This window comes from Syngnathus floridae, chromosome 19, assembly GCF_059516105.1.
Source record: "Syngnathus floridae isolate MCC-2025c chromosome 19, RoL_Sflo_1.0, whole genome shotgun sequence".
Taxonomy (NCBI): Eukaryota; Metazoa; Chordata; class Actinopteri; order Syngnathiformes; family Syngnathidae; genus Syngnathus; species Syngnathus floridae.
Window position 1 is genome coordinate 439864 of NC_142431.1, and position 21465 is coordinate 461328.

At 51.7% G+C, this 21465-nt stretch overlaps 3 protein-coding genes across 8 annotated transcripts; 1 reads left to right on the forward strand and 2 right to left on the reverse strand.

Annotated features, from left to right (window-relative positions):
• Nucleotides 1-45: 45 nt before the first annotated feature.
• Nucleotides 46-7382, reverse strand: moxd1l (monooxygenase, DBH-like 1, like). 4 transcript variants are annotated; one of them, XM_088361890.1, is made up of 15 exons: nt 7188-7382; nt 6031-6287; nt 3156-3376; nt 2930-3076; nt 2377-2532; nt 2208-2291; nt 1919-2074; nt 1736-1838; nt 1490-1662; nt 1323-1411; nt 1168-1264; nt 845-904; nt 656-768; nt 451-550; nt 46-218 (listed from the first exon to the last, which is right to left on the reverse strand). In XM_088361890.1, exons 3-15 carry the CDS (start codon nt 3342-3344, stop codon nt 60-62), a joined length of 1626 nt encoding a protein of 541 aa, XP_088218016.1. In that variant the 5' UTR covers nt 3345-3376; nt 6031-6287; nt 7188-7382; the 3' UTR covers nt 46-59. The 4 variants fall into 4 exon arrangements, with proteins under 4 accessions (XP_088218016.1, XP_088218015.1, XP_088218017.1 ...); XM_088361889.1 differs by having other exon boundaries at nt 3156-3381; XM_088361891.1 differs by lacking the exons at nt 6031-6287; nt 7188-7382 and adding an exon at nt 4780-5866 and having other exon boundaries at nt 3156-3381.
• snx9b (sorting nexin 9b) lies at nt 4145-12001 on the forward strand. Its single transcript, XM_088361893.1, has 18 exons — nt 4145-4460; nt 5312-5398; nt 5743-5817; nt 6492-6617; nt 7206-7374; nt 8041-8164; nt 8294-8378; nt 8459-8584; nt 8684-8801; nt 8869-8999; nt 9073-9176; nt 9236-9339; nt 9413-9490; nt 9646-9722; nt 10217-10306; nt 10663-10777; nt 10906-10997; nt 11064-12001. Exons 1-18 carry the CDS (start codon nt 4449-4451, stop codon nt 11109-11111), a joined length of 1761 nt encoding a protein of 586 aa, XP_088218019.1. The 5' UTR covers nt 4145-4448; the 3' UTR covers nt 11112-12001.
• Nucleotides 10210-21202, reverse strand: LOC148381297 (fibrinogen-like protein 1). 3 transcript variants are annotated; one of them, XR_015854379.1, is made up of 12 exons: nt 20954-21189; nt 20648-20706; nt 15916-16079; nt 15423-15617; nt 15137-15355; nt 14632-14751; nt 14433-14550; nt 14222-14359; nt 13875-14091; nt 13402-13597; nt 12859-13052; nt 10210-10336 (listed from the first exon to the last, which is right to left on the reverse strand). XR_015854379.1 is itself a non-coding variant. In XM_088361921.1 (11 exons), exons 4-11 carry the CDS (start codon nt 15558-15560, stop codon nt 12799-12801), a joined length of 1395 nt encoding a protein of 464 aa, XP_088218047.1. In that variant the 5' UTR covers nt 15561-15617; nt 15916-16079; nt 20648-20706; nt 20954-21202; the 3' UTR covers nt 11671-12798. The 3 variants fall into 3 exon arrangements, 2 of the variants coding, with proteins under 2 accessions (XP_088218047.1, XP_088218048.1); XM_088361921.1 differs by lacking the exon at nt 10210-10336 and having other exon boundaries at nt 11671-13052; nt 13402-13592; nt 20954-21202; XM_088361922.1 differs by lacking the exon at nt 10210-10336 and having other exon boundaries at nt 11671-13052.
• Nucleotides 21203-21465: the final 263 nt, after the last annotated feature.

Genomic DNA, 21465 nt, shown 5'->3' on the forward strand with positions numbered 1-21465 from the left:
TTTGCGAAATAGATGTGACACAACAGAAACCGAATGAGACATTGGTGTTTGTGGATTGTTTAGAAAAGAGCGATCCAGAGGAGTACCAACAGGACTGCTGCTTGATGCCAAATCCGGGATGTGCATTTACTCGATGCGTTGCCCGTATGCCCGCAGCGGAAAGTTGGCGTTTCCATCATATGGCCGACGTGACCGTTGGGGTTGATGCCGAGTTGGCTCTGTCAGAAAGCAGAAAAGGCAAAAGCAATACGTCAACAATTTTTCTCACATTTTCTTTCAAATGTGATTGTTTTCGTTAGCTTTGTTCTGTTTAGCATGATTGATGAACATGACAATGCTGTGAGAGAGCAAGAGAGAGAAAGAGCGCCTGAAATTTCGACAAGTTTGAAGGCACATTTGTCATGACTAAAGTCTTGCTTTGGAAATTTCACATGAGCAGAAAACGCTTACATTATTAGTGTATACAATCTGAATTTGCGACAAGTTCTTCACCAGGTTCTCATACGCCACGATTTCTTGTTGGTTTGAAAGCGAGCCTCCCAGAGGGAATCTGCGGGGGAATTCATATCAAATCATTAGGACCATCTCACGATACATGCGCCCAATTGAAGCAAAGTATTTGTTTGGAGCAGAAAGTTGGGCCACAGGCTCTCACGGCTGGTTCAGGTTTGATGATATATTGGGCCAGCTGATGCAGGTTACAATCTCCATTTTGGGGTAGTAGAGCAAGAAGGCCAGGCACATCTCGTCGGTGGTGGCAAAGCCCATCTGCGTGAAGCCACAAGTGCTCGCACGGTAGGCATTCAAGTTGCGCTTGGTATGATTTTTTGCTTCTTCCGCTTACCTCTGTAGGTTTTGTTCGATCGGAGGTGCTGTAGGAGCACTCCACCACAATGACGTCTCCCTGTAGCAGACATCACACATTCGAGAATTCAACGGGAAGCAAAGACAAACCTGACTGTTTGTTAACAAGGCGGTAGAGAACGGGATGATCTGGAGTCACTTGTTGCTTAGTAAAACGTGGGGGCCACGCCACGACGGTTTGTCTCCATAGCAACTCTTGTACGCTCCACCGGCCCGTCGAGCAAACAAAAACAAAAAGTCTGACTTCTGGCTTTGCTAGCTGACTCAAAGGGTCACGTGATATCAACAAGCCGGCAGGCTCACCGGCTTGATGGTCTTGATGCTTCCCAATCTGGTGATCTCTTGCAGGTTGAAGTCATAGTTGGGATTGGTGGCGAGGAAACCCAACTGCTCCCCATTTCTATCGGCAACAAGCGTGCTCAGCACCGGCACGGGGTCGTCCTTTCTCCCTTTCTTACCTGAAATGTCCCACTCGGACCTCCCTGCCGGCTAGATGAGTGTGCATCATAATGGCAAAAACTTGCAAGTCTGGCACCGGGTCCATGATCTGCGTAGGGTAGAAACGTAGAGGGAGGACATTGGAAATACTACGTGCGGGAAATCGTCACGTGTCGCAGCCACGTACCTGAGAAAAGAGACTGGTGTTACACATGCCGAAGGTGCGGAACTTAGTGGCTCCGGGAGGAATGTCGTAATTGATCAAACCGGACGGCGACACGCCCGTGCTGAGGATGCCCACATCGTGCGGGCGCAGTTCATCCGTGTAGTGCAGCTTCAAACCTGAGCTGTCGGTCCTGCCTGCGGGAGGAGCACGACAGCAGGGGCTCAGCGACAGGCGGCGGCGGCGCCGTAGACCTTGTCAAAAGGCTACCCGATTCGTTGTTGGGGTTGTTGTAATGGATTTCCAGCCGGTAGAAAGCTGAGTCGTCGCCGCCTTCGATGGGGATGCCCGCGTCTTCTGGAAAGTCAAAGATCTGTGGCGGCGGCGGCGGCAGCGGACGGATTCATCAAGACGCGTCGTCAAAGGAGAAAGGCGGCAAGGCGGACGGCCCACCTGGCCTCCGAGGGCCCAAGCGGCAACGATGGCGTGGCAGAGGGCCCCCGGGTGGTCCAGGTGGCAATCGCCGTCGTAGGGTGTGGTCACCGAAGGCGGGCAGTTGTACAGCAGCATGTGGTGCACCACGTCAGGGTTCTCGATCACCGGCTCAAACTGAAAGCGTGAAAATGGCGTGCGTCGTCGAGAATGAGCGGTTCGGTCATTTCCGCAACAAACGAAATAAAATTGCACTCCAATCGGCTGGGATGAAATGAGTATTTCTAAGGTGACGACGAATTGAAAATACCCGAACGATGTGATGCTTGCCAATCAAGGTGGGGAGCTTCATGATCCTGCAGTGGTAATAAGTGTCCTGCGGAGGGATGGTGACCTACAAAGAATGCACACCCGATGATTGTTTTGCAAAATCTTGCCAAGCGTGGAACAACAGAACAGGAGCGGGATTTGATTCCTACGTTTTCCACGGTGGCTCTGATGGAGTTTCCATTTGCCACCGCGGTGGCTCTGGAGACATAATTGAGTAGGTTGAGCTCTTTGGTGCCGGTGAGGAGCCCGTGGTAGCTGATCTCGTCCGTGTTTCCGTAAGCGTAGATCAGATTCATGGCTTGGGCCTAGAAGATTCAGCACAAAAAAACCAGCAGGAAAGTTTGACCCTTGGCGTCGGCACGTAACCACGCACGCACCTAAACGATTCTGGACCAAAACCGTGTCGGATTACGTCCTTTTCAATGACAATAAACCGTGTTGCTATGACGCGCTCTCGTGTCGAAACACAAAAGTGGACAACACCTTATGAAAGCATTCAGTGGAGCGAAACAGGAGAAGACCCGCAAATGCAGCTTAAATGAAACTTGAGCTTGACAAAGGACAAAGGCATTTTCAACACAAGAGAAGAAAATTGCCAAATGCAAAGTAGAAAGTGACCATCTCAGAGCTGATCATTGCTAGGTGACTCACGTCTAGCTCGGACGGGTGTGTGCTACGAGAAGAATTTCGATTCTGACTCACGGTGATGGCGAGATCTTGGTCATCACAAGTTTGGAAGGGCCTGGAGAAGGTCACGAGAGTTTGCCCGTCGCTCTCTTCGAGGGACAGCAGCGTGTAGCTCTGCTGCTGGTCTTCCACCGGGTAGCCGTTGTCCGTCGCGTAATAATCCTGCGCAGCACAAACAAACAAACAAACAAAAACATGCATTTGAAAACAAATCTGGCCTCGTTTTGATCACGTGACTTACTTTGAAGTAGGTCCCGCCGGGCCCGACGCCCCCCATGATGAGGTCGGCCCCCGTCATGTCTCCGTTGGGACTCAGGCCGAAGCCCACCCAGCCGGTGGTGTTGACGATGAATTTGATGGTGATGTTCCCCTGCTCGTCGTCGAAGCCCCACTTGATGCAGACCAGGTGATCGTTGTCCAGGTAGTCCATGAAGGGCAGGTCCGGATCTGACGCCTGCGCTCCTTGGCTCCACACCAGACACAGGATGGGAAGGAGAGTCAGCATGACGTCCCGCTGAGGCCGGGGAGCTTTTGGACCGTGCGTGTGCTTGAGGAGCCAAAGAGCGTCCCCACGCTTTGAACACACCTGCAGTGCTAGATAAACCTTTGTGATAACCCCCGCCCCCCCCCAAACATACCACACCCTCGGCCAACTCCCTTATCATCATACAATTCATTATCCGTCACTTCTATCGTCATCTGGTTGAAATATGAGCAGGTGGCGAGGAGAGACAAGCTGGGAAAACATGATGGGACTGCATCAGGAGAAAAAAAGAAAAATCTGAAATTCCTATGGAAAGATTTGAATCCTCTGTTTGGGTTTACACTGAAGTTAGACATTTTTATGATAGAGTGCATTGACTAGACTTGCAACGCAGCTTTTAGCCAGCTGAGGGCGACACTAACAGACAAAAACGATCATTCAACTGTTACGTTGTTGTTGTTTTGATTTAAAAACCAGACAACGTTATATATTATCTTAAAAAATAATTGCTCCACGTGCAATCTCATATTTGTGCTGATCGTAGTTTAACCGTTTTTCTTTCAATATATTTTTATGAAGCAAGTAATGCACTTCCCTATCGTAAACCGGTGTTGCGAAAGTAAGGTTAACACAATGTAAAACGATGTCAACCTTTTGCACAAGCGTGTTATTATTTCAATAAATGTTAATTAATAAGAGGCGCGGATCCGAACGGGAGTACTATCGGATCGGGTCCATCTTTCCGGTTTCCTCCCCTAGCGCCCGCCCGCCCGCCCGCATCCACACAGCTCAGGGCGGCCCGAACCAACACGGACGGATCTCATCTGCGTTTTCACCCGGACCCACTTGGGCGTTCTCTCGCCTTAATTCCCTTGAAAAGTGCTTTGCTTGCGGTTGTTTACAGGAACCGCCGTGTTTACGTCACGGAGAAGAAAAGCAGCGGAAGGAAATGTCCAGCTGAGTGTTGGAAAAGCCTCCAAACCGACTGCTGGGGCCTGCCTGCATTATTTGTCGCTTTTCTTTTTCTAATGAGTGATAAATGCTTCGACTATGGCACTAAAGGTAAGATCGGCAACGTCCCCAGGCTGGAAGAATTGCAAGTGGAACTTGTGGCGGTTTGCATTGCCTTCGTGGAGGCAGGCTGGCTGGCTGGCAGGCTGGCAGGCAGGCTGGCTGGCTGGCTGGACGGCTGACTGTTGCAGTTTGTCACGTTAGCTTTAGAGTAACTTTGAAAGTCAAAGTTACAAAGCGAGACGCAACGACATCGGCATTTTATGCGCTCAAAATGCGCGGCGAAATTTAGTCGGGGAGTAATCGGTGCTCATGTTTGTCCGATGGTGGAAAAATGTCTCATTAAAAGAGTCTTGTGACATTTTACTACCTTTCAAGTGCGGGTCGCTTGCTGCTCGCGGTGCGAGCTGGGAAATGGAGTCTTCGCCTGTTGAGTGGCGCCGGCCGGCCGGCCGGCCGGTTTAGCCAAATGAGGAATATTGCAATGGTGAAAATGAGCGAAAATGGACTAGGACTTGGTTCTCAGTATTTGCACGTCTTTGGCGATTCAATTCAAACGTGCAGTTTGGAAACAAATCTCTGAGAGCTGTTGGTAATAATTGTTGTTGTTTTTCATCAGTGCTGCCAAGTGTATGACTGAATCTGAATCTGAAACGATTGTCTTCATGTTGCTAAAGTGACCTCGTGCTGCGTACCGCTTTTTCCCCGTACTTGTTTTTGGTTGACACTGATACTGCTTACGACTCAGCAGAAAACAGGCAAAGGGGAACCCGTTGGTCCTGTTTGATCAATGAGCGAGGCGACTTGTGTCTCACGCGTGTTGGGATATGTTAATAATGTTACGTCGACAGAGAACTGGCTGAAAACAAACAAAAGTGCGCCTTGTGTGTGTTTGCTCTCAGGCACAGGTTTTGTATGACTTCACCGCGGAGCCGGGAAACAATGAGCTGACGGTGAAAGAAGGCGAAACGGTCACTATCACCAATCAGGTGAGTTGGACTTGGATGAAATTGGACTTCTCAACTGGTGCACAAACACGGGCCGGCCGCAGGAAGGAAGAGCGCAAACATGATGTCATTGTCGGTGGCCAACAGTTCAAAGGTCTCTAAGCTGTGTTTGCTGAGCGGCAGGCAACTTTGCAAAGTTGCTCGAAAAGTCTGACAACTGCGCCACTCGCTTGACTTTGGACATTTACCTCTACACGGGACGTTTTGGGTCAGATAACGGCCCTGCTTGCTTTTCTTAAACAGGAATGACTGCGCAAATCTACTGCTTGGAGTGACCTTCTCAATTGCTTCACTGATTTAGCCAAAATGTCTGATTTGGGTTCCAGCAAATTGGTGGTGGCTGGATTGAAGCGCAAAACTCCAGAGGGGATGTGGGATTGGTGCCTGAAGACTACATTGAGGTGACACACGCATGTACACGACTAAATGTCACACGTCCTGTACTGTATTGTGAAAGGGGTGGGGGGGGGGGGGGGGGGGAACAGAAACGCAAGCAGATAGCGCCGCAGCTTGAAAGCCAAATCTCAACAGGATGTGGTGCTCGTCTTTGCCCATCCGGTTGAGCCGATTCCCTTCGGGCGTGTTTAAAAAGACGGTTAAAAGTCAAGGCTTACCCCATGCAGACGTATCCAGCCATGTTGTTTGTCACTCTTGGAGATTCAGCCGAGGTCAGAAGTCACAAAGTCCTTGAGATAGTCATCATAGCTATGGCTGGTTATCTTTTTCAAGGATGCTGCAGACATGGAAAAGTGTGAGCAGAAAGCACGGCTGTATCTAATGGATTGTCCCTCCGTGGGGCCGATTGGGCGCCTGCGGGGCTCCGACGAGGTTCCGTCCGGAGATTGCTTTCAGCTCCGGGCCAAGCCTTCATCTAAAAGAACAGAAACATGAGGAGATGAGATGTCCATTTGATTAGGCTTGATTTGGATTGTAATGAAAAGGAGAGCACACAGTTGGTCTGGCTATTTCTTTATTTTGCTGTCTGAGCTTCCAGTGGAACGCGGTGGCGTTACCCCGGAGGAATGCACCTGTAAAAGTCATAAAGGCTCAACTTGGAGTTGTTTCCCTTCTGCAGCTCAACAAGTCGGCCCTCCCGCCGTTCTCAGCGGCGGCAGCGCCGGCCGCCAACGTCGGCAGCGTCACAAATTCCGATCTGTCCTTCTTTGACGCTTTTGCCCCCGCGGCCGGGACACAAAACCAGGTGAGTCGAGTCGATCATGTTTTTTAATTTCTCCCCGTGTGAGCTACGCACACAAATGCAGAAGTGAGAGGTCCACATATGCCGCGCAGCTCGGTCACGTTTGCATTTTAGCAGGAAGTTTCCAGGAAATGAGTGTACTGCTGCATCAGTACAAATCGGGGCAGGGAAAGCGGATGAGTCAAGAAACGCTCACTCTCAACTTCCATTTGACCCCCTCCGCTTCGCTCCATCCCTCAACCGCTTGGCTGTCGGCGCCTCGTGATGACATCACCTTTTCTCCCTTCCCTTAAGGTGGCCGGTAGGGGGTCGAGCACCCCACCCGACACCCCAGTTTCCCCCTACCCTGATGAGGTAACTGCCACTCGTGGGTGGTCGGCAGAGCTGAGCGGCATGAAGTCCGCCCGCCCCCCCCCCAGACCCTCCCCATGTTTTTTTTTGCACCCTCTGGCGCTTCCCGTTGCCTGTGACCAGCATGATGGCACGCTAACTGTTTGCTGGTTTGGAGCGCATGTTTGGCAGCCGTGCAATTTGTAATGGTTGACATGAAAAGCTCCTCAAGGTGCGGCTTACTTTTGTGGTCCTGCGCAGGCTGATCGCAATGGCGGCGACCCCTGGTCCTCGTGGAGCACGGACCCTTCGGCGGGCGCCTCCAACAACTGGGCGTCCAATCCGGAGGGCACCCAGACGGGCAAGGCGGCCGCCGGCGACTCCTGGGCCGGCGCCTCTCACGGCCACCCTCAGGCCTACCAGGGTCCAGGTAGTCACGGAGCCCTGCGCACACATATTGACACTCTGAAGTGTTTTTCTCCTTGGAAGTTGAGAAAAAACCAAACCAAAACAAAACAAAAGCACGGCTCTGCAGCTGTGCGCCGCCTGACCCAGCAGATCAAGCGGTGGAAAAGCTTGACTCACTCACTCACGCATGAGTCAAGCAGGCCAAATGAGGCCTGACCTCAATTTCTTCATTTGTTTTTGCAAAAGGAAAACGCGGATGGAACAGAGTGAACAGACTTTTCCTTTTTCTTTCTCTCTCTCTCTCTCCAAAGACATCTACCCTTATCCTTACCTTATTGATTACACAGGTATCCTATGCATGGTGTGCCCGTGGCAGTTTTTTTTTTTTTTTTTTTTTGTCAGGGGCTGGGTCAACTATTCAAAGCATGTGACGACTTTTGGTCTTTGCATTAACACCGTGTTGTTGAGAGTTTGTGTTCAAATCAGCATAAGGCATGATCAAGTACGTCAAAGGTGGGCTGAAAATGACTCGGCTAATTTAGGCAAATCATCCTTTAGCCCGCAGACCCAATTTGCCGCCTCTCGCTAATGCGCACATCGCTCGGGGCCAGATGATCTCTAGCCCCAGCATGCGGGACCACGGCATCCCAGCCGCCGTCCTGACTTTTGTCCGTCTCACCGCCCGCAGGAGCCGACGACGACGAGTGGGACGACGAGTGGGACGACAAGTCGGCCGCGGGTTTCAATGAGGCCGAATCGGGAGACGGGGGCGCCATGCAGCGAGGCGGCGCTCACGCCTCCATGAAACTCAAGTAAGGAACCGAATGGTCAGGTCTGTCTGAGCACGATCGCACAGTCCTCGAGGTCTGGACGGCGTGGAAAGTCGACAGATGGGAGAGCGGCTGAAAAAGCCCAAAAGTCCCATGGCTGTTGTCTTTCAGGTTTCCCGGCTTCTCAAAGTCTGGCCCCGAGTTGTATCTCTTGTGTAAGCAGATAGCAAAGGGCAAGGACAAGCTCACCATCTACGTAGGTTCTATTGGAAATTGTTCTCTGCCATCTTGCTTTGGGGGATCCTTCAAAAAGAAACTTTTTTTGCCCAAGCACAGATGGGCGAGGTCGGTCCGGTGTGGCTTTACCCGGAATCGCAGCTGGACTGCGTGGTGGCCGACCCCAAGAAGGGCTCCAAGATGTACGGCCTCAAGAGTTACATCGAGTACCAAATCACGGCCAACGTAAGCGGGCGGGCGGGCGGACGTTAGGCCGCCGGCAACCGCCGCCGGCAACCGCCGCCTCCATCAGCGTCTAACTCGCGGCCGGCCGTGTCCTTCCAGACCACCAACCGCCCCGTCAACCACAGATACAAGCACTTTGATTGGCTGTACGAGAGGCTCCTGGACAAATTTGGCTCGGCCATTCCCATCCCGTCGTTACCGGACAAGCAGGTAACAGGTGAGTCTCGCGCTTGTGGCGTCCCGAGGGGGACGAGCGCGGCTTCATTTTTTCTTTTGCGCGCCAGGGCGCTTTGAGGAGGAGTTCATCAAGATGCGAATGGAGCGCTTGCAGGGCTGGATGAGCCGCATGTGCAGGCACCCGGTCGTTGCCAGCAGCGAAGTATTTCAGCTCTTCCTCACCTATAAGGACGAGAAGGTACGGCCGCCATCTGCTCTCAGAGGCCCGAGTTGCGTCCGACTGAAGGCGTCGCCCGGCCGCTCTTGCGCAGGACTGGAAAACGGGCAAGAGAAAAGCAGAAAAGGACGAGACGGTGGGAGTGATGATCTTCACGACCATCGAGCCCGAGGCTCCCGACTTGGATCCTATCGAAGTGTGAGTGAACGAATCGTCCCTCGACAGGCGAGGCAAACGCTCACTCTTTTTGCGCACAGGGAGAATAAATGCGACCAGTTCAGCCGCTTCACCAAAGCAATGGACGACGGGGTGAAGGAAATCCTCACAGTGGGCCACGAGCACTGGAAGCGATGCACGGGCCGTACGTAACGTAGCGCCGTCGGCATTTGGCCGCCAGGTGTTAGGCTGAATCCCATGTACTTCTGTGACTTCAGCTCTGCCCAAAGAATACCAACGAATCGGTAAAGCCTTCCAGAGCCTCTCCTCGGTGTTCGCCAGCAGCGGATACCAAGGTACCGACCGGCATGGCGCAAAACGTGCAAAGTTGGAATGGCCACGCTTATCCAGCAAGTTAGGCCCGTCCGTCCGTCCGTCCGTGTACACTACGCGGACACACCAGTGCATCGGAATGCAAAAACGAAAAAAATCAGACGTCTTCCTCTTGCAGGTGAGGAAACGCTGACGGATGCCATGACAGCCGCAGGGAAGACCTACGAGGAGATAGCGCAGTTGGTAGCAGAGCAGGTAGGTGCTCGTGACTTCTTCGCAAAATGTATTGTCGCGCCCTCTATTGGAAGAAATAATCGATACGCTGACGGAAAATCTTGCTATTCTACAATAATACACTACTGTACATGTTTGTTTGTACATTGTGCCAAGTGTTGGCATTCAAGTGTGAAGGTGGCCTTTTTTGCTGCGGCCTGGAGGACAATATGGGGTAGGTAAGCCTGAGCCCATCCTCGAGTCGCTTGTGTTGGTGACAAAAGTAGCCTTTCTTTTTTGGGGGGCCTCAAACGTCTCCCCGTTCGATGCCCCACTAGTGACGAATAGCAGACGTACGGTACATTCAGATAGATAGAATCACATATTTCCTGTTCCCACTTATCAGTGGTGTCCTACTTGGATTCCGTTAACCGCTGCAACAATTCTCTTCCTTCTGCTTGTAATCTAGCCTTTTTTTTTTCACCCCCCCGCGTCCCCATCCGTGTTTGTGTCTGTGTGCCTTACATTGGTTGCAGCCAAAAAAGGATCTCCACTTCCTCATGGAGACCAACAACGAGTACAAAGGTTTGCTTGGATGCTTCCCGGACACAATCGGCGTCCATAAGGTACAGTGGCCTCCCTCCACGTGTACAACTCTGACAAGAAAATAGAAAAAAAAACATTTGGTTAAAGGGCACAGAGCAATGTTGTACATTGACTACCAGTGTAACCAAAACACATCTGGATAGTAAGTCTAAACACCATTCTTTTCTGAGCTTCCGCGTACTTTAAAGTCTGCCCTGCTGCTCATGTTTCTTTTAAATCAATCAATAGTCACGTTATGATTTCTCTTGGGCTCCCCCTACAGGTGTAAACTCTTACATACCTTTGAGGATGCCAATGTAGCGCTGATGTTTTGGTTTGTCGTGGATCGCAACCATTGAACGGAACCGCTTTTGTGCGCGTGTCTGTGGTGTCGTAGGCCGCTATTGACAAAGTGAAGGAAGGTGACAAGTTGGTGGCCACCAGTAAAATTAGCCCTCAGGAAAAGGTCACCATGGCCAAACGAGTCAGCACCATGTCCTACGCCTTACAAGGTAAGCTGCGCACGCACGCAGCACGCACGCGTGTGCGAGGCGACGCTTTACGGGGGGCGACTCACCAGCGCTTTATGGGGGGGGGCGACTCGCCGGCGCACTCTGACCATTTGCTCTCACGTGACCAGCTGAGATGAACCACTTCCATAGCAACCGTATCTACGACTACAACAGGGTCATGCAGCAATACCTGGAAGAGCAAGTCAAGTTTTACGAGACGGTAAACAGCAATTGTCTGGCCCCTGATTGGACGGCCCTTAACCCTCGCCTCTCTGTCCACCGGCAGATCGCCGCAAAGCTGAGACAAGCTCACAGCCGGTTCACAACAATGTGAAGGCGCCTCGCAAGGTCCGGCCCAAGAACTCGACACCCGCCCCTCCCCCTTCCCTTCTCATCGAGAGCGAAATGGCAAAGCGGAGAGGCCCAGCGCTGAGTGCGGCGCACAAATCTTCTTCCTCTTTTTTTGTTTTTAAGATCAGCGAGCTGGTGACGGGAACAAAAGGCACTCAACCGCCGTTTACACGACTGAGGAAATAATTGTGTCACTGTAGCCTGTAAGAAAAAAACAAATCCAATTCAGAAAAGCTAGCTGTGCCTTTTCATATGAATGTGCGCTATTGTACATTTCCCTCGAAGGAAATGTGCGTGCGTGCGTGTTTGTCGGCGCCTTCTTTCTTCCTGCACTTTCTGCTCAGAAGACAGGAAGCTCCGCCCCTTCCCGTCCTCCTCGCCCCACGTGCCTTGCTCAGTTGAAATGAAAAGAAAAAGCGCTTCAATCCAATTCCATTTGTTGCATTTGATGGACGTTTACATTTCAAGACCTAATGCGCATTTGAAGACTACGAATGAATTGCCACTGCCTTGAATCTGATTCTGGTGTTTTTCTTTATATATATATATGAAGGTGCAGGAGCTGTAGAGCACATATGCAATTTGTTTTTGCTTTTCGCTCGCAATCATTTTGTTGTTCACCTTGTTTTGAGATCCTGTGAGACACATCTATAGTAAATGTATGTATGTATTTAATAAAAAGCACGCCGAGCGGCATCACGGCTGCATAATGTACAATGTAAGTAAGGCCTGATGGAAGGTTCTGTTTTGCTCAGTCCAAAGGCAGACTTTGATGAAGGTGCATTGGCTCTTATTTCTATGTAGTACATGTGGAGCTAAAGAAGTGGCTGGTGAGTGTACAATTCCTAAAATAAATATACACTATTCTATCAACTGTTTTGCTCATTTCCCGAGATTTCTTTGTGCCTAGAAATGGAATACAAATTGCTAAAACAACTTTTTCTTTTCTAATTGGAAGCCTTTTCTATGCAAAGAATTCTGCTCTTGTTCTTGGCGTGCGCGCACGCACACTGGGGTCCTTATCTGCGCCGAACAGATTCTTGCGTTTGAGAAACAAAATGGAATGCGAATGAGCGCGCAAGGGGTCAAAGGGGGGTTTGTGCATCCCTGTGGCCGTGGGTGAAAGAGGCCTTTTAGCCGTGCACGAAGCTCCCTCCCGCTGTCATCAGGTGCAGCTGGAGAGCAACATGCACAGCTATTGACTTTGTCAAGTAAGTTTGCTACGCCGGCGAAGAACGTGAACAACCCTGCCATTAAAATGAAACTTTTTTTTGTTTTTTCTCCCTCTTTTGCCTTCTGTCCATCTCTCGCATGCTCTCATGGTTGACCACGAGGCGCTGACTCTGAGTCACTGCACATGATGAAAGTTTGATTTTATTTTTAGAATATCATCGCTTCAGGCTAGTGAAAAGCCAAAATTAATCCACTTCAAGATATTAAGACTATGACATGAAAAACATTATACATATATTTTTACATTTATATATATATAGAGAGACTTTGGCTTTTTGTATTAATCTACTACTGAATTTCTTATTGAGCTGCACTTGTAATTTTATTGGACTTTTGTTTATACAATTTTATTTCCGTACTGCCCTTTCTGCTGTCGTGCACTCATTATCATAAGTCATTAATAATTCAAACAAAAGAAATGTTTTGATCGGCCCACTTTAACTTTCCTCTTTGCTGACAAAAAAAAAATCAAAACAAAGTACAAAAAAATCAGTCACCGTGAAAAGTGTCCAGGAATGAAGAGTTGGTCCGTCGTCATGGTAACGGTCGCTCAGGGAGAGCGATGTTTTCGAAAGGCGCGCGGCCGGATCATCATGGTGACTTTGCGTAGAGAGTAATAGTCGGAGTCTCTCCATGAGTGCCACACGATCCCGTCGGGGCCCAGCTGACCGTTGGGCGCGTAGTGGCCTCCCTGCGGGACACATGCCAGCCAGCCAGCCAGCCAGCCAGCCAGCCAGCCAGCCAGCCAGCCAGCCAGCCAGCCAGCCAGCCAGCCAGCCAGCCAGCCAGCCAGCCAGCCAGCCAGCCAGCCAGCCAGCCAGCCAGCCAGCCGGCCAGCCGGCCAGCCAGCCAGCCAGCCAGCCAGCCAGCCAGCCAGCCAGCCAGCCAGCCAGCCGGCCAGCCAGCCAGCCAGCCGGCCAGCCAGCCAGCCAGCCAGCCGGCCAGCCAGCCGGCCAGCCAGCCGGCCAGCCAGCCGGCCAGCCAGCCAGCCAGCGCTGGTCAGTTTGCACCAAACTGCCGCCACTCGACGGGACACTCACCCTGTAGTAGACGCCATTGAGGTTGGCGTAGAAGCACTGGCTGTACCACCATCCACCGTGGGAGATCTCGGCGCAGATGTCGCCGCTGTCGGGCGTGCTGAAGCCGCGCTTGTCGTGGTACCAGCCGAAAGAGTCGTGCGCGCTGCCGCCGAAGCCCGACACGTGCAGACGGTAACGGTGCTCCTCGTCTTCTACGCTGCGCCACACGCACGACACGGACACGTCCGAACTGTTTATAGTCATGGGTCGCTTTGCCGAGCCTCTCGCTTGGACCCTTTGTGCAATTTTTCTTTGCAAACCGCTGGTGGATGGCCCACCTGCACTGCTTAGGATTTGAGATTAGCAACTAATGGTTCTCGTGCAACACTGAGGCATGATGTAAATATTGTAGGCAAAAGTGCACGTTTGGTAGTGAGCGGAAGACTTGTGAGTCCGCATTGGGCTTAAGTGCTTCTTTGAAATGGGCCACCCACCTGAAGTGTTGATAGAGGGCATGCTTGCGCTTGTTGCTCCAGTCCTCCAGATCGATTCGCAAGCTGTAGTCCCCGTGGCCGCTCAGCTCGTGGATGTGGTCGTTGCCCAGCCAGAACTCGGAGCGCAGGTCGCCGAAACCGGCCCGGTATTCGCGCCAGCCGCGGTCGAAGCTGACGGAGCCGTCCACCCGCCTCTGGATGACTGTCCAACCGCCGCCTGGCGACGGCGAGAGCAAGGCATGGCGGTGAGCGTGGGCGATTTGGATGACATTGCCTCACCTGGTCATGGTTTCACGCCAACGCCACAGTGCATTTGGTGGCGTGGCGTGGACGGACGCGCGACTCACCGTCAGTGTCCATGTCGCAGTAGACCTCCACAGGCAGGGCTGCAAGTGAGGGCACCACGGTGTAGACGCCCGACCTCGTCACTCCGTTGTAGTAGATGGAGGCGCAGTCGATGGGACAGTTCCTCATGTGCTGGATCTCTGAAGGAGGCCAAAGGACAGCAACAAGTGGGCGGCAAGCACCCTCTGCTGGAAGTCGACGGTACGGGCGTACCCGGATGTGAAGCCCGCTGGCGGCTATTCATGAGAGGATTGGGCCGGACTGCGTTGATCAAGCATCCGGGGCTCTTCTTGGCCTGCTCCACTAATCGGCTGAGGTTGTGAACTTGGTTCTAAAAGTAGACACACACAAAATACTACGACTAAGCGGGGCGCTCGGAAGGAAGCGGCTATGCGCATTCGGAGCTCCATACCTGCAGGTTGAGGATGAGCGTTCCCTGGAGGTGCAGCAGGCTGGTGGCCTCGGCGTAGTGCACCTCCATCTGGTGGAAACGTCGCTCCTGGGTGGCGTTGGAATGGCTCCCGTCGTCGTGCTGACAAACAACAGCGGCAAAGTCGACTCGCTTGCCAGGACGACGCCCGAGGCCCGAAGCCTCGTTGCCAGGCGCAACATCACACGTCACGTGAGGCCACCTTTGGCTCAAGGCCGTGTTTTCTCATTGGCTCAGTGGATCATGGCGCATGAAGCTAATCCTGTTAGTTAGCGAGGTCAAGGATATGTTACAGGGGGTGGGGGGGGCTACCCGCCGACATATTACACAGCGGTGGAAAGAGCACAGCGGTGGAAACGGCACAGTGGAGAAAACGAGACCAGGCCCCAAAGGCCCCTCCTGCCGCCAATCCTGCTTCTGAATCACAATACAACTCGCAAGGCAGTCTCACTCACTGGCGGCATCTTATCTATCGAGCGGGGGTCACCTGTAGCAGCTCCAAGTGCCTGATGCGATGGCGGTGGTCGCGCAGCTCCTCGTGCAGCTGGCGGACGGTCTCCTTCAGCTCGGCCACCTGCTGCTTACGCTCCTCGTTCTGGCGCAGCCAATAGGAGACCTCGTCCGTGCAGCGGAACATGTCGGGGCAGCGCTGCCCGTCCAGCTGCGGCAGAGTGGCCACCAGCCGGCACATGCCGTCCTCCGTCGGCTGCAGGGTGGTGAAAACGGGACAAGATCTCCATCGTGATCTGCAGGGGGTCGAAGGAGTCACGCACCTGGTTAGTGTAGTCGCCGCACTGGGATCCGCCGCCGTGCTGGCCGCTGGCGTTCAGCTGCTCTGCCGTGGCCCCCGAGAGCAGCAGCAGGAGGGCCCAGAGAGCCGAACCTCGCGCAGGAGGCTCGGCCCAGCGCATGGCTGCCTAGCGGGACCCCGAGACGGATTTCACCGGGTGAGGCTCGGCCCGCCGGGCCTAGCGAGAAAAAGACCTTTTCAAAACGTACGCTCGTGACATAGTCAAATGCAAAAAATGAGCACAAGTTGTGGTTGAATTGAAGGGCTATTGCGCTGTTCTGTTCTTGTGTTTCATGAATAGGTACTTGGAGATGAAATGTTCTTAACTGTCAAATACGTATGATTTCTTTGAACCGGGGCAGCGAATGATAACTTGGGAGGAGGGTTCGCCTTAACTCGCTCTGTTTTTTCAGCTACCCAAGTTAAGTACAGATCAAATCGACTCAAGTCTTTGTAAAGAATGTAAAGAAACTGACCTCGTTGACAGACGACCTGCGACCCCGTCCTGGGCCCCGCGCTTTGGGCCCCTTTCCATGCTCCGGCGTCTTTTTTTTTCTCCCTCTCCCCCACTGTTTGGCTGTCTTGTGGTGTCTTACTTTGCGGTCTCTCTTTCACTAGACATCTTAGGCCCATAATCCCCCTGTAAGAGGATGAGGGGGAGAGAGAGCGAGAGAGAGAGCGAGAGAGAGAGAGAGAGAGAGAGAGAGAGAGCACAAGGCAAATGAGGAGCTGCTGTTGAATTTCAAGACAGGTGCCACGCCTAAGCAGAAACACATGCAAAAAAATAAATTCAATAAAAAAACACAAGCACTGGATTTGAAGGATTTTCCAAGCACTTCAAAAGTGACTTGATTTGACAAAGACAATTGTATAAGGGTACTTGAGGAAATGAGCATGCTGTGCATATTTGATATTTGCCGCCCCCGAGTAAAGCGCGCGGCAGGCCGGCTAATCCCTTCGCGTATCTCCCAAGGGCCCTGCCGGGGGCGAGTGGGCGTATGAGGGGCGTTTATCCTATTATGACGCCAATCCGCTCGCCGCGCCACCGGCTCCTCCGCATCCTCGACTTCCTCTTTGATTGCCAGGTGACACTCGGCCAATGACGTCATGACAAGTCGGCTTGGGTGCAAAATCAAGTGTGTGGTGACCAACATTCAACAAGGCAACATGGTCGAGACGACGGGGGCTTCGGGTCAAAGTCTTTGGTGCCTGCAGGAGGCTTGCGACCACATGGTGGCACTGTAATGCAACTCAGCATTGTCTTTCAATTCTGTCAAAGACTTCATACATACAGTCGACACACACATTGTAAATACCTAGTATATCCACACTAGATCTTGTATATGTAAGTGGGTCACATTTTGGTAGTCAATGAGTTGTTAATCCTGTGCGGGCCTGACGCATCAATGTGTCAATACGCGGCGGCGGCGGCGGTGGCCGACACTTATTAGTTCCACACTAATGACGGTGCGCGGTGTACTGTGAAGTGTTATCGCAGCGTTTATCAAGACATCCGCACTCCCAGCGTGTGTCTTTTCTCTAGCAGCAGGCCCAATGTTTCATCAGAGCGTCTGTTGACGTCAGTCGCCGATTGCGGTGTGGCGGGCGTCCGCTGCTTTTGTCCGTAGTGGACTCCCCGCTTCTTCTTATTGAAAGGGGGGGGCACTTACTTCACAACGGAGGACAGATTTATTGCCAGAGGAGTCAGGCACGGCTGGCTAGGTTGGCTTTTAAGTCTAACGTGACAGCGAGTGTGTGGCCGTTTCAGAGCGCCTCATTGTTGGCCGCGAGTGCCCGCATTGGTGACTGCAAGGAATCCAAACAATGAAGTCTGTTGTTTGGTAACGCCTTGACGAGAGAGGGAAGAGGCATTATGTCATGGAGGCACTTGGTGTCAGGACACCCGGCGGCGACAATGACGCATCCCCTCACGGCTAATTGAGCGTGGACTAAATTTGCGTCCAAATGGGGCCAAAAAACAGCGAAGGTGGCGACCGTGACTCTTTGCCGTCTCCTCAAGTTGAAACTGCACTCGCGCAATAAAGCCTGAGCTCGTACATGCGGCGGTGAATAACATTTTGTCGTGACGGCGCACAGGTAACCATGGCAACATGCCGGCGCGGGCACGAAAGGGCGACAACGAGGGGGGAAAAGGGGAAAGCATTTTGGCTGTGCTCGGATGAGATCAGTCCACTCAGAAAAAAGACATCAGGATAAAAGGGACCTACAGGTGGAAGGGGTGAGTGATGTATTACCCATAATGCACTGCATCTCCGTCCCTACCTCCCTCCCTCCCTCACACTCACACACACCTTAAGTGTGCATTAACGCTTCCTAGCAACCTCCAATTCGTATTTGCTTTAAACTTGCTGTGCTCACACGCTTTAATAATCACGCCATCTCGCATTTGCATAATGCAAATGCAATTTGAGATGTTTGTGTGTGAGCATTTAGTCGACCGTTATGTGGCCTGCAAAAGCTAGAACCATATTGCTGGCTTTATCCAATTTCCAGCCACATCACAACTATCATGCTACTAAAAGCTATGTTACAACATTTTTTCCATTTCAAGTCCATCACTAAATTTTGGTTGCTTTCATGACTGGTTGTGACTTGCGTGAACACAAGAAAATGTTGCCCTGAAAAGCGTTTTGAACAGAGAACTACGTCTGAAGTTTGATACGTATGTACTTTGGATAACAAGTTAGCTCAAAGTTGCTTGAAAAGTGTGTACCTAATGAAGTGTCCGGTAGGTTTCCGGTGGCACCATTACCGGCGCAAGTAAATGGCCCCTCGTGGTTTTTGACCCGGACGCGCTAAAAGGCCTTGGCGGTGACGCCGCTAATGAGCCATCCGCTTTATGCAACTATCAGATTAAAAAGGAAGTGCAGATGACACATACGGCCGAGCGGCATGGCATGGGATGGGATGGGAGGTAAATCCCCACTATCAGCAGTTTGCATTGTTTGCAAACTAACAGAGCCGACGCGGCGCGTAAGCTCCGGCGGTAATCCTTTTTTCGAACATCATCCTTGTTATGAAAACAGCAGCTTGGACATCTGGACCGAGCACATCTGCCCTGTCGCGTGATCATATTCATGACGACGGGAAGGCCGTGGCGACATCAACACTTTGGATTTATGGGGGAGGTTTGGCTAATTGCTCAGCTCGCGCGTCGACCCACGCGAGCGCATTCGCCAGTCGGGGCTCTGCCACAATCGTTAATAAAGTTGCAAAATCCTCATCCGCAAAGGGAAATGACCGACCGGGCCTGCTTTTCTGGCACATCAATACACATATAAGCGGGAGTCAAACGGGAGCAAATTGCATTTGAAAAGTGCAGTCCGGCTCCGTGTGCGCTAAACCACACGCACGTGACTGCGAGAAAAGCCGCAATTAGCACAGTGCCGTCTCGTACGCTGAGGTGCAAGTGCAGGAAGTCACATGAATGTCAATTGTGGCATCAGCCTCGAGGATGGATGCTCACGTGACCTCCAAGGTTGTCCTCTCCGTGACTGCTGATGCCGCACGCAATTTGCCCAGAGTCTCCGTCATGATCAATCACGGCGTTTGCGCTCTCCGCGAGGAGCCGCCGCCCGCCATTGCCGCTTATTTATGATTCGTCTGATGAATGGCATGTCGCACCGTCAGAAGCTGCTGCTGCTGCTGCTACATGTGAACTGATCATCAGTATCTTCAGAAAAGACTCTAGCCCTGATTGACTTTTTTATTTGGTCTCTTTACGGCAGATTTTCACCCAGTGCGAGTGCCTGCCTGCCTGCCTGCCTGCCTGCCAGCCTGCCTGCCCGCCAGCCCGCCAGCCCGCCCGCCTGCCCGCCTGCTTTGAGATTTTCTTTTTCCCCTTCAGGAAAGAGTCAATTCTCTTGACAAAAAGAAAAAGCTCCCCGGCAATCAGCCGCTTGTGTCTGCGGGCGGGGAGGAGCGAGGCGGGAGTCAAACATGACAAGTCTAATTGACTGGCACGGACTGCCCAGTTGAGCTTCCAGACGGGTATTGATTGGCCCGTGATTGTCTCTCGGCGCCATTGTTTGGGAGAATCACAAAAAGCATTTGTTGCGCCTGGAGAGGATAAAACCAGTGCGGTCGCAATCTTTAAGATGCACGGAATGCACAAAACATTGACCACCCCAAATTTCTACAGTTTGGATGATGAGCCACATGCTGCTTCGCCACCCGTGAGACCGCTAGCGGCTTCCACGAGTGGGGCGGGGCGCACGGCACGGCATCAAGGCATCATCTCCCCGGTTGTGCAAGCGCTTGGGATGGAGCCTTTGTCCTCTCCGGCAGCCATAGGCTGGTCGGAACCCAGGCACGCTTGCCGGCCCACCCGCCACCGCCCCCACATTTATCCTCACTAACCCCCCACTGCTCAAGTGCACTTGTCGGAAGAAAGGTGACATTGAAGACAAAGAAGACAATAAGCTTTTCTCTCCCATTTACAGCATCCCAAAAAGCCATTCATGTTAAAAATGCTGCCAACAAAGGTGAGGAAAGCCTTAAGTGAATGCGTCTCTCGCTCACACACACGCACACGCACAGTGACGTGGGACCGCTTGACCTTCAGGAAATAGTCCCACCCTTCTGTTTCCCCCCCTATTAGTCATCATGCTAAAGTAATTCAAATTCATTTCCCACCTCATTAGTTTACACCCACTACTTGATAATGACAAAGCGAATAAAATGTTGTCAGAGTGGACGCATTTTCCCATTTTCCTGCTTGCTTGATTTTGGCTGCGTCACTCCAAGCGAAAAACGTCACTGAAATTGTTTGGAAACGGTAGCGAGACATGAAGTCGTGACCGAGATGGCAGAGCACAAGAGAAGGTCAGCAGCGCTGAAACTGGCAGACAAATTCAACTCAAATGAAAAGTCATTTAATGCGTCAACAAAGTGACGTTTACCCCACTTCACCCATCTCCGAGCATTCCTGCTCATCCCTCCTAGTCGAGAAAACAAGCGGGTCCTCACATTGTGACAACACAAAGTGAGGAGCCACCCCAAGCAATTATAAAAATGTTGCCATTTCGAACTACCCACTGCAATGCCTTCAAATAATTGCCATTCTTGTTTGGTGCATGAAATGAGTTGTTCTAATGCAACACCGCCGCGGACCACTAGAGGGCACCGGTTGACAATCCCTGCTTTGCAGCGCCATTGAAAACAAAATGTAAAATTAAAACATCCTACCTGAGTGTAAATAGGACTCGTGAGCACAGCTTGCAACTGCAACGGATTCGCCGGCTATCCTGGAAGTCAGAAATCATGAAAAATATATACCTAGTTATATGAAAAGGGTGCGCGCTAATTAGCGTTAGCAACATTAGCTCAATCCGTCGACAGACAACCGCTCAAAATCGCCACTAAGCTACTACAACATGATCCCGAAATACACACAAGACAATATTGAACAAAATATTCAACACAATTACGCGAGCCGCAACATTGAATTTTATGACTTTATTTGTCGCGGCGGCGGCGGCGGACATGTCTTACCTCGGCCACATGCTGCGCGGGCTTGCGCACGTACAGTGACGTCACCACGTAATTATCCCCAGCGGCACGTGCACCAGCATCGTCATAAATGCACAGGTGTCAATAAAAAAAAAAAGAAAATATATGTTCAATCCTAATAATAATACAAGTGTTTTGGTGAAAAGCATATAATATCAACATAGAGGCACAAAGAAAGAAAACTTTGACAACCACAGTAATTGACTCAGTAAATTGCAGCAGAATGGGGTGTGTGTGTGTGTGTGTGTGTGTGTGTGTGTGTGTGTGTGTGTGTGTGTGCGTGCGTGCGTGCGTGCGTGCGTGCGTGTGTGTGTGTCAAAGACAAAGTGATGAACGTCAATTAGCACCAGTGGTTCATGCAAATTGGATCAATTGCAAGTCAAGCAGCTGATGTGAGACTTGACAGAGGAACAAAATCCTTTTTAGTGGCGGACCCCCCCCTCTCTCTCCCTCTCTCGTTCGCTCTCTCTCTCTCTCGCTCTCTCTCGCTCTCA